The 12,320-nt window shown below is 38.2% G+C and overlaps 1 protein-coding gene across 7 annotated transcripts in view; it reads left to right on the forward strand.

Moving 5' to 3' along the window:
* The window catches only part of LOC148608918 (uncharacterized), a 74,951-nt gene that overhangs the window by 8,907 nt on the left and 53,724 nt on the right, over positions 1–12,320 (forward strand). For all 7 annotated transcript variants that reach the window (XM_088596466.1, XM_088596472.1, XM_088596471.1 and 4 more), the window contains exons 3-4: positions 456–488; positions 2,974–2,999. In XM_088596466.1, coding sequence (XP_088452592.1) covers positions 456–488; positions 2,974–2,999 — 59 coding nt within the window. The remainder of the gene's footprint in view (positions 1–455; positions 489–2,973; positions 3,000–12,320) is intronic.

Below are 12,320 nucleotides of genomic sequence, written 5' to 3' on the forward strand. Positions count from 1 at the left end.
GACTGCAATTGTATCATGCTGCACCATGCAAAGCATTTTTGGCAGAATTTCACATGTGAAAATCGGGTTGTAGTATGTGAATGTCGGTTGGTGGGCAGGCGGGAAAATTATTTTTGTAACTTCTTTCTCAGCAACTAATAATTCCAGCCTCTTGATATTTGGTATCCAGCATAAGGTATGTATCCCCTATTCAGGCCTGTCAGGATATCTACTTCCTGTTTAACGGAATTTTGCCATTTCTGTTTTTGACCCATTTTTAAATAAATAGATATGCAGTCTGTGTGAAGCATTGTTATTTTTTAATCCTATTGAAATCCTTGTACATGTATGTTCCTTCTAGAACTTTTCATTTAGGCTTTTGAAACTAATATTCTCTACATTTATTTGATATCTTATTAGGGCTGGTAGCTTAAGCATACAGAAGCTGTAACTATTGATATGTTTTGTATTTTCAGTGGACATGGAGGGGGCTATGGTTACGGACAAAGGTAGGTTGAATATAACTTCCATATTTCTTTCAAGAACAAAAAATGTTTCCCTTCGTCACTTTTCTTAAGCCATTGTTTTCAGTTCTCATGGTATTTTTTTCAAGGAAACCTACAGTATGAGAGAAGAATTTATATTTCCAGGAAAAAAGTACATGTAAATATGGTGCGTTTTACATTGTTCATAGCCAGAAAGAAGTTGGGGTACTTTTTTTGTTGATAGTTTATTTATATGGTGAAAAAAATTCGTAAAGAGACATCTTGAATAGGAGACCTGACAATCAAGAAATTATTTTAGTTGGTCTTAGTCCTTCATATGGCATTGTAAATGTCCACAATTTTTCGAAGAATTAATAATTTTCTCATTTGGTCAAGGAAATGCTCTCCAGTTGTTAGAGACTGTTCTGCCTCATGGACTTGAGAGGACAATTTATGCACCTCCAGCCTAGACTAATTTTACTTTCTTCTTATATACATGTACATTTATAACTTGTTTAGGAAAGGTAGTGTTAAATCTGTCACTCAAGAATATCTTTGAACAATTAAACATGAAATTATCAATCATGATCTTAATCTTTGAATCACACTATTTTAGCCAAAAGTAAATATTATGATCAAAATATTTAGACGATAACTTCAGGTTTATCATCTAACAATGAGATTGTGACACTTATAATGGTCCCACCCTATCCATAGTGTCTAGATAACATGAAGGTCTGTTGACTGTGGAATGTATTTTGTATATTACTTGAAGAACGGGTGTCTTCTGAGAACATAAAATACCTTGTATCTTCCATTCCCTATTATCATAACAAGGTTGTAGTAATACATGTATTTCACAATTACACGTAAGGCAACAATATGTACATACATGTATAAGTGTGTTATTAGGCCCAAAAAAAAAATGTCTTGTTTCGGGTTTCCCGACTGACCCTAATTTTTTCTCCTGACCTTAATACATTTTTTTTCCAAAATTAACAAAATCGGTAATTTCAGCCAATTTCTGGTATAATACGGATCATTTCCGGTAAAACCGAAAGTACGTTTAAAATCAGGTCACAATAGTGTTTGAATAGGAGACTGATTTATACCAGGTAAATCCAAGCGTATTACTGATGATGAGCACAATGGAAGCCACGAGTATCGTGGCACTAAAATATAATAAATGCTGTCACCAAGAAAGCAAATCTCTCGTGTCAGTGCTTCCAAATAGACTGATTGTACTTGCAGAGCTTTTTGAGCTCTATCATGAAGAAGTTGACAGAAAAACATTTACAATAACTGTTGCCACATATTTTACGGTACCAGACGTACATCTGTACATCTATAACATATAGGTCAGACATTCTTTATACTCAAGATTTAATAAAACAAAAAAATGAACATTTTGATAACACTTTATTCATATGAATATGGATTTTTTACTTTGTCTTTCAAAAAATACATCAATGAACAGAGAAATTTGTAACTTTTTAAAATATATTTGCAGGTAACATTTTAAAATACAGTGTACTTATATTTTGTTAAGAATTCCTACAAAAAATAAGTGTATTGTAATAAAAGACATGAGGTGTGTATGTTAAAAATTAAAACATGGTGCTATTTTACAAATATAGGCGCAACTTTAGTAGAGAAAAAATAAAATGAAAAAAAAAATAATAAAATGAAAATGCCTACCTACCTACCCTATTTTTGGGAGGAATGTAACCCTAAACAGACATTTTTTTTGGCCTTACCTTAACTTATTTTAACCAACATGGATCACAGTTATACACTTCAGTACACTTGTTTTACTGCTATCCCTTTTGTTAATGAATTAAGTTCTTGACACTCAAGATGTAGTAAAAACTGAAATACAATATCATAAGACTTGTTTCAGGGGCTTGCTAACCTGATGATAATCTATCTTTAGATTTGGTTTCAGGGGCTCATTTGTCTAATATTGTACCATTGATAGAATTGTTTCAGGGGCTCGCTAACCTAATGATAAACTTAGTTTCAGGTGCTCATTTGTCTAATATTGTACCATTGATAGAATTGTTTCAGGGGCTCGCTAACCTAATGATAAACTTAGTTTCAGGTGCTCATTTGTCTAATATTGTACCATTGATAGAATTGTTTCAGGGGCTCGCTAACCTAATGATAAACTTAGTTTCAGGTGCTCATTTGTCTAATATTGTACCATTGATAGAATTGTTTCAGGGGCTCGCTAACCTAATGATAAACTTAGTTTCAGGTGCTCATTTGCCCAACTATTAGTAGACTTGTTTCAGCAACTCATTTATCAAGTTTTGATGACTATAAGAAACCAAGACTATAAGACAATAGTAAGGACCTGTCAAAAAGTTTCATGCAGGCTCATAAAAGAAAAATGAGTTCTTATGTATTTACTGTTACACTTCAGTCTATTTAAATTCTAAATAAAATGATATGCATGTTCTTGATATGTGTAATACATACTTTATTTCTTGATATTTGTATGTTGTAGAAATGGATTTGGTGGACCTGATATGGGTAAGATTTTATATTTGTATGTTGTATGAAGGGATTGGTGTTGGAGAGATAATGTATATGTAGTCTGTACCTAAAGCCAAAGGTCCTGACCCCTTAGACTTTGTAGTGTTAATAATTTGTGTATGTGAGTTTTAAGAACTTTCCAAATATACTGGTAATTATGAGGTTTATTATATTGATATTTTCAGTAAGCATGTGGTACATCTATTCTACGTGTACATGTAGAATCTACAATACATGTTACACCAAAATCATCTGAATCCCAGCTCATTACAAAAGCATATCTGTGCTCATGTAAGAATAATGCGATTCTAATGGGTAACAAGTCAAATAATATATTTCCCCAACTAAAATTTTGATGTACTTCCTTCTCCACATAATTTTGGAATGAAGTTTTAGAAAACACAAAAGATAAAAATGAATTAAATCCCTTGATTACTCTTTTAGTCCACTGTAAGCTTAGTAAGGGCCTAGAGAGAAAACTGGTACTTATCAACTCATGAAAGATGCAATGATTTAACAAAGGGAGTGTCTGAAGTCTGTTAATTCTTGTATTTAAGACTGGATATAGGGCTAGAGCCCTTTTTTAAAAATTTCTATAGACATTTGGATGAAAGGATTGTTAAGTCAGTAGTGAAACACAGACGTATTATACTGGAGGATGTTTTCCAGAAAATGTCACATTATGTGGTTCTTTTTTTTAATCAAACTGTTAACAGTTTGTAATCATTGATGTAATTCATTTAGGTAAATAGAAATTTTCTTTCCTTGTGTGACTCGATAAATTCATTGAAGCTTGCATCATAATGTACATGTAATTACACATATAAGACTAAATTGTTGGAAAAGTCAGATTACCTCTCTAAAACTTTGGTTAGAAAATTAAATGGTACAAAAAAGGGAATGATTTATTAGGGCAAAATACAAATTCACAAAATACATCACAATACATGTGTATGTTTGTGGGTGCAAATGAATTAGTAGAAGAATTGTTAAGTCACGCCTAAGGGCCTGATATAAATAAGGTGGAGTTTTGCTCTGAAGACATTAGGTTGACAACTTCATGTCATTACATACTAAACATGTCTGATGGGAGGTATGAACAGTTTTAATGGATCTGTATATACTGTATTTTTCAGTTTTACTATATTAAGAGCCTTGTTTGGAAAGTCAAGGTCATTTTAAAATACTGACATAACAGTGAAACAACTTAGTTACCTTTAGGAATTCCAAGGTGTTAGATGATGTGTTGTTAAGATGAATATTCAAAGTAATTTAGACCAGGTTCACCTATTTACTTCAGTCACCATATTTAGTTGTTTAGACCAGGTTCACTGTATTTAGTTGACTATGCAGGGTCTGGTTTAGACCGGGTTCAGAGTATTTAGTTGACTATACAGGGTCTGGTTTAGACTGGGTTCAGAGTATTTTGTTGACTATGCAGGGTCTGGTTTAGACCGGGTTCAGAGTATTTAGTTGACTAAGCCAGGTCTGGTTTACACTGGGTTCAGAGTATTTAGTTGACTATGCAGGGTCTGGTTTTGACTGGGTTCAGAGTATTTTGTTGACTATGCAGGGTCTGGTTTAGACCGGGTCAGAGTATTTAGTTGACTAAGCCGGGTCTGGTTTAGACCGGGTTCAGAGTATTTAGTTGACTATACAGGGTCTGGTTTAGACTGGGTTCAGAGTATTTAGTTGACTATACAGGGTCTGGTTTAGACTGGGTTCAGAGTATTTAGTTGACTAAGCCGGGTCTGGTTTAGACCGGGTTCAGAGTATTTTGTTGACTATGCAGGGTCTGGTTTAGACTGGGTTCACTGTATTTTGTTGACTATGTAGGGTCTGGTTTAGACCGGGTTCAGAGTATTTAGTTGACTAAGCTGGGTCTGGTTTAGACTGGGTTCAGAGTATTTAGTTGACTATGCAGGGTCTGGTTTAGACTGGGTTCAGAGTAATTAGTTGACTATGCAGGGTCTGGTTTAGACTGGGTTCAGAGTATTTAGTTGACTATGTAGGGTCTGGTTTAGACCAGGTTCACTGTATTTAGTTGACTACGCCGGGTCTGGTTTAGACTGGGTTCAGAGTATTTAGTTGACTATGTAGGGTCTGGTTTAGACGGGGTTCAGAGTATTTTGTTGACTATGCAGGGTCTGGTTAAGACCGGGTTCAGAGTATTTAGTTGACTATGCAGGGTTTGGTTTAGACCGGGTTCAGAGTATTTTGTTGACTATGTAGGGTCTGGTTTAGACCGGGTTCAGAGTATTTAGTTGACTATGTAGGGTCTGGTTTACACTGGGTTCACTGTATTTTGTTGACTATGCAGGGTCTGGTTTAGACTGGGTTCAGAGTATTTAGTTGACTATGCAGGGTCTGGTTTAGACCGGGTTCAGAGTATTTAGTTGACTATGCAGGGTCTGGTTTAGACTGGGTTCACTGTATTTAGTTGACTATGCAGGGTCTGGTTTAGACCGGGTTCAGAGTATTTAGTTGACTAAGCTGGGTCTGGTTTAGACTGGGTTCAGAGTATTTAGTTGACTATGCAGGGTCTGGTTTAGACTGGGTTCAGAGTATTTAGTTGACTATGCAGGGTCTGGTTTAGACTGGGTTCAGAGTATTTAGTTGACTATGTAGGGTCTGGTTTAGACCAGGTTCACTGTATTTAGTTGACTACGCCGGGTCTGGTTTAGACTGGGTTCAGAGTATTTAGTTGACTATGTAGGGTCTGGTTTAGACGGGGTTCAGAGTATTTTGTTGACTATGCAGGGTCTGGTTTAGACCGGGTTCAGAGTATTTAGTTGACTATGCAGGGTTTGGTTTAGACCGGGTTCAGAGTATTTTGTTGACTATGTAGGGTCTGGTTTAGACCGGGTTCAGAGTATTTAGTTGACTATGTAGGGTCTGGTTTACACTGGGTTCACTGTATTTTGTTGACTATGCAGGGTCTGGTTTAGACCGGGTTCAGAGTATTTAGTTGACTATGCAGGGTCTGGTTTAGACCGGGTTCAGAGTATTTAGTTGACTATGCAGGGTCTGGTTTACACTGGGTTCACTGTATTTTGTTGACTATGCAGGGTCTGGTTTAGACTGGGTTCAGAGTATTTAGTTGACTATGCAGGGTCTGGTTTAGACCGGGTTCAGAGTATTTAGTTGACTATGTAGGGTCTGGTTTAGACTGGGTTCACTGTATTTAGTTGACTACGCCGGGTATGGTTTAGACCGGGTTCAGAGTATTTAGTTGACTACGCCGGGTATGGTTTAGACTGGGTTCAGGGTATTTAGTTGACTATGTAGGGTCTGGTTTAGACTGGGTTCACTGTATTTTGTTGACTATGTAGGGTCTGGTTTAGACTGGGTTCACTGTATTTTGTTGACTATGTAGGGTCTGGTTTAGACCGGGTTCAGAGTATTTTGTTGACTAAGCCGGGTCTGGTTTAGACTGGGTTCAGAGTATTTAGTTGACTATGTAGGGTCTGGTTTACACTGGGTTCAGAGTATTTAGTTGACTATGCAGGGTCTGGTTTAGACTGGGTTCACTGTATTTAGTTGACTACGCCGGGTCTGGTTTAGACCGGGTTCAGAGTATTTTGTTGACTATGCAGGGTCTGGTTTAGACCGGGTTCAGAGTATTTTGTTGAGTATGTAGGGTCTGGTTTAGACTGGGTTCAGAGTATTTAGTTGACTATGTAGGGTCTGGTTTACACTGGGTTCACTGTATTTTGTTGACTATGCAGGGTCTGGTTTAGACTGGGTTCAGAGTATTTAGTTGACTATGCAGGGTCTGGTTTAGACCGGGTTCAGAGTATTTAGTTGACTATGCAGGGTCTGGTTTAGACTGGGTTCAGAGTATTTAGTTGACTATGCAGGGTCTGGTTTAGACTGGGTTCAGAGTATTTAGTTGACTATGCAGGGTCTGGTTTAGACTGGGTTCAGAGTATTTAGTTGACTATGTAGGGTCTGGTTTACACTGGGTTCACTGTATTTAGTTGACTACGCCGGGTATGGTTTAGACCGGGTTCAGAGTATTTAGTTGACTATGCAGGGTCTGGTTTAGACTGGGTTCAGAGTATTTAGTTGACTATGTAGGGTCTGGTTTAGACCGGGTTCAGAGTATTTAGTTGACTATGCAGGGTCTGGTTTAGACCGGGTTCAGAGTATTTAGTTGACTATACAGGGTCTGGTTTAGACTGGGTTCAGAGTATTTTGTTGACTATGCAGGGTCTGGTTTAGACCGGGTTCAGAGTATTTAGTTGACTAAGCCAGGTCTGGTTTACACTGGGTTCAGAGTATTTAGTTGACTATGCAGGGTCTGGTTTTGACTGGGTTCAGAGTATTTTGTTGACTATGCAGGGTCTGGTTTAGACCGGGTCAGAGTATTTAGTTGACTAAGCCGGGTCTGGTTTAGACCGGGTTCAGAGTATTTAGTTGACTATACAGGGTCTGGTTTAGACTGGGTTCAGAGTATTTAGTTGACTATACAGGGTCTGGTTTAGACTGGGTTCAGAGTATTTAGTTGACTAAGCCGGGTCTGGTTTAGACCGGGTTCAGAGTATTTTGTTGACTATGCAGGGTCTGGTTTAGACTGGGTTCACTGTATTTTGTTGACTATGTAGGGTCTGGTTTAGACCGGGTTCAGAGTATTTAGTTGACTAAGCTGGGTCTGGTTTAGACTGGGTTCAGAGTATTTAGTTGACTATGCAGGGTCTGGTTTAGACTGGGTTCAGAGTAATTAGTTGACTATGCAGGGTCTGGTTTAGACTGGGTTCAGAGTATTTAGTTGACTATGTAGGGTCTGGTTTAGACCAGGTTCACTGTATTTAGTTGACTACGCCGGGTCTGGTTTAGACTGGGTTCAGAGTATTTAGTTGACTATGTAGGGTCTGGTTTAGACGGGGTTCAGAGTATTTTGTTGACTATGCAGGGTCTGGTTAAGACCGGGTTCAGAGTATTTAGTTGACTATGCAGGGTTTGGTTTAGACCGGGTTCAGAGTATTTTGTTGACTATGTAGGGTCTGGTTTAGACCGGGTTCAGAGTATTTAGTTGACTATGTAGGGTCTGGTTTACACTGGGTTCACTGTATTTTGTTGACTATGCAGGGTCTGGTTTAGACTGGGTTCAGAGTATTTAGTTGACTATGCAGGGTCTGGTTTAGACCGGGTTCAGAGTATTTAGTTGACTATGCAGGGTCTGGTTTAGACTGGGTTCACTGTATTTAGTTGACTATGCAGGGTCTGGTTTAGACCGGGTTCAGAGTATTTAGTTGACTAAGCTGGGTCTGGTTTAGACTGGGTTCAGAGTATTTAGTTGACTATGCAGGGTCTGGTTTAGACTGGGTTCAGAGTATTTAGTTGACTATGCAGGGTCTGGTTTAGACTGGGTTCAGAGTATTTAGTTGACTATGTAGGGTCTGGTTTAGACCAGGTTCACTGTATTTAGTTGACTACGCCGGGTCTGGTTTAGACTGGGTTCAGAGTATTTAGTTGACTATGTAGGGTCTGGTTTAGACGGGGTTCAGAGTATTTTGTTGACTATGCAGGGTCTGGTTTAGACCGGGTTCAGAGTATTTAGTTGACTATGCAGGGTTTGGTTTAGACCGGGTTCAGAGTATTTTGTTGACTATGTAGGGTCTGGTTTAGACCGGGTTCAGAGTATTTAGTTGACTATGTAGGGTCTGGTTTACACTGGGTTCACTGTATTTTGTTGACTATGCAGGGTCTGGTTTAGACCGGGTTCAGAGTATTTAGTTGACTATGCAGGGTCTGGTTTAGACCGGGTTCAGAGTATTTAGTTGACTATGCAGGGTCTGGTTTACACTGGGTTCACTGTATTTTGTTGACTATGCAGGGTCTGGTTTAGACTGGGTTCAGAGTATTTAGTTGACTATGCAGGGTCTGGTTTAGACCGGGTTCAGAGTATTTAGTTGACTATGTAGGGTCTGGTTTAGACTGGGTTCACTGTATTTAGTTGACTACGCCGGGTATGGTTTAGACCGGGTTCAGAGTATTTAGTTGACTACGCCGGGTATGGTTTAGACTGGGTTCAGGGTATTTAGTTGACTATGTAGGGTCTGGTTTAGACTGGGTTCACTGTATTTTGTTGACTATGTAGGGTCTGGTTTAGACTGGGTTCACTGTATTTTGTTGACTATGTAGGGTCTGGTTTAGACCGGGTTCAGAGTATTTTGTTGACTAAGCCGGGTCTGGTTTAGACTGGGTTCAGAGTATTTAGTTGACTATGTAGGGTCTGGTTTACACTGGGTTCAGAGTATTTAGTTGACTATGCAGGGTCTGGTTTAGACTGGGTTCACTGTATTTAGTTGACTACGCCGGGTCTGGTTTAGACCGGGTTCAGAGTATTTTGTTGACTATGCAGGGTCTGGTTTAGACCGGGTTCAGAGTATTTTGTTGAGTATGTAGGGTCTGGTTTAGACTGGGTTCAGAGTATTTAGTTGACTATGTAGGGTCTGGTTTACACTGGGTTCACTGTATTTTGTTGACTATGCAGGGTCTGGTTTAGACTGGGTTCAGAGTATTTAGTTGACTATGCAGGGTCTGGTTTAGACCGGGTTCAGAGTATTTAGTTGACTATGCAGGGTCTGGTTTAGACTGGGTTCAGAGTATTTAGTTGACTATGCAGGGTCTGGTTTAGACTGGGTTCAGAGTATTTAGTTGACTATGCAGGGTCTGGTTTAGACTGGGTTCAGAGTATTTAGTTGACTATGTAGGGTCTGGTTTACACTGGGTTCACTGTATTTAGTTGACTACGCCGGGTATGGTTTAGACCGGGTTCAGAGTATTTAGTTGACTATGCAGGGTCTGGTTTAGACTGGGTTCAGAGTATTTAGTTGACTATGTAGGGTCTGGTTTAGACCGGGTTCAGAGTATTTAGTTGACTAAGCCTGGTCTGGTTTAGACTGGGTTCAGAGTATTTAGTTGACTATGTAGGGTCTGGTTTACACTGGGTTCAGAGTATTTAGTTGACTATGCAGGGTCTGGTTTAGACTGGGTTCACTGTATTTAGTTGACTAAGCCGGGTCTGGTTTAGACCGGGTTCAGAGTATTTTGTTGACTATGCAGGGTCTGGTTTAGACCGGGTTCAGAGTATTTTGTTGACTATGTAGGGTCTGGTTTAGACCGGGTTCAGAGTATTTAGTTGACTATGCAGGGTCTGGTTTTGACCAGGTTCAGAGTATTTAGTTGACTATGCAGGGTCTGGTTTAGACTGGGTTCAGAGTATTTAGTTGACTATGTAGGGTCTGGTTTACACTGGGTTCACTGTATTTTGTTGACTATGCAGGGTCTGGTTTAGACTGGGTTCAGAGTATTTAGTTGACTATGCAGGGTCTGGTTTAGACCGGGTTCAGAGTATTTAGTTGACTATGCAGGGTCTGGTTTAGACTGGGTTCAGAGTATTTAGTTGACTATGCAGGGTCTGGTTTAGACCGAGTTCACTGCACATGTATTTTACCTTTTTAAAATGCAAATTTGTACTGGAAGTTGTTTTATTAATGGCATTCTGCTTTAATTATCTTTAAAAAATACTGTGTTTTAAATTTTTTGGAAAGTTACATTTAAGTCTATGTGAGGTGAGATGTCTGTGTGAGGTGGATGTTCTTGAGGTTTCACATCCATAGATCTTCCAATGTTGTACCCCAGGGAGGAGGTGGATCTTCTTGAGGTTTCACATCCAAAGGTCTTCCAATGTTGTACCCCAGGGAGGAGGTGGATCTTCTTGAGGTTTCACATCCATAGGTCTTCCAATGTTGTACCCCAGGGAGGAGGTGGATCTTCTTGAGGTTTCACATCCATAGGTCTTCCAATGTTGTACCCCAGGGAGGAGGTGGATCTTCTTGAGGTTTCACATCCAAAGGTCTTCCAATGTTGTACTTCAGGGAGTTTATGTTTTGATCATGGTTGGCAAGAATTGAGTATTTTGTGATATTGAATTACCTGTATACTATACACTGGAAGTCTAATCATGGTTTTCAAATGAGGGCATGAAAAAAAATTCAGAAACCCAGGTCATTTCACAAACTGTTTTCACATACTTTAAAATGAGAAAAAAATCATATGAGACAGAAAGGTCACAAAACCATTTTTTTTATAATTTAATTTCTGATGGATTCAAATATAAAGTAGTATGAGTTGATTGGTTCAGTGCCAAAGTAAATTATACAAAATAACTTGGTATGCTTAAAGAGAATCAACTAATCAGAAAGCTTGTTTCAAATCAAATTAAATTATTTAAACAAGTACAAACTATTGATTAGTAGCAAATATTTCTATACTTAAGGATTATTATTATTATACTTAAACAAATATACTGCAAACTATTGTAATGTTTTCATTTTGTGAACTCAAATCCTATTACATTTAAGTAAGAAAAAGAATTTTGTTAGTCTACTGACAGGAGGTGTATTTAATGGTGAATTTGTTTTCATTTGATAATGAAGCCAGTGAAATCATTTTTACAGTCCAGTAAATGTACTTAATGAAGTATTTCAAACATTTTCTCTGTTTACAACTTTTAAATATCAAATTTTATATGAAGTATTTGACCCAGTTTCTGCTATCTACCTGTTAATCACATATTTTATTTACCTGAGGGCTTTGGACAGATCTTTTTTTACCTTCTCTGTTGTTAACTAGCTGAAGGGAAATAGATGTTATAAATTCTACCTAGCTTGTCTTTTGACAGTTTAGATTGAGCTTTATAAAGTAATCAGTCTTTTACAACTGTCTTAAGTGTCCTATGATATGCTTTACAACTGTCTCAAGTGTCACATTATATGCTTCAGAGATCTTGAAGCTCCCCTGTGTAATTTTTTGACTTGCTCCCCAGGTTTGTAGATTGGTAAATAAGGAGCAAAATGACCAATGCAAGGATCATTTTGGGAGGGGATTGACAGAAGTTTGCCCTTTACTCTTTCAATGGCTCTTGCATTTAGTCAAAAGAGGGTCAGAAGGCCCTCAGGCTGACAATTATAGTGTATGTAAATAAGTAATGAGCCACAGATTATGCAAAATGGCCCTTCTTAATTTGGATCCAATTGACATCTTCAATGATATGCATAATTTCTCAGTAGATTTTCTTCTTGTCTCCTGCCACAACATGACAGAAGGACATTGGGTACAAAATTGGGCAACACCCAAGAAAAAAAAAAAAATCAACGATTTTTTAATTTTTGTCTGATTTTGAAATTTTTTATTGGATTCCTTCTGAAAATCCCTGTGTGGGTTTAGATATTTCTTACTATTTTTGAGTCAAAGGGCCACACCCTAAAATATTGTGAAATGTTGTGTCCAAAATGAGTTGTTGTATCC

The sequence above is a fragment of the Perna viridis genome, chromosome 8, assembly GCF_037379345.1.
Source record: "Perna viridis isolate PV_CMFRI_1.1 ecotype Kerala chromosome 8, ASM3737934v1, whole genome shotgun sequence".
Taxonomy (NCBI): Eukaryota; Metazoa; Mollusca; class Bivalvia; order Mytilida; family Mytilidae; genus Perna; species Perna viridis.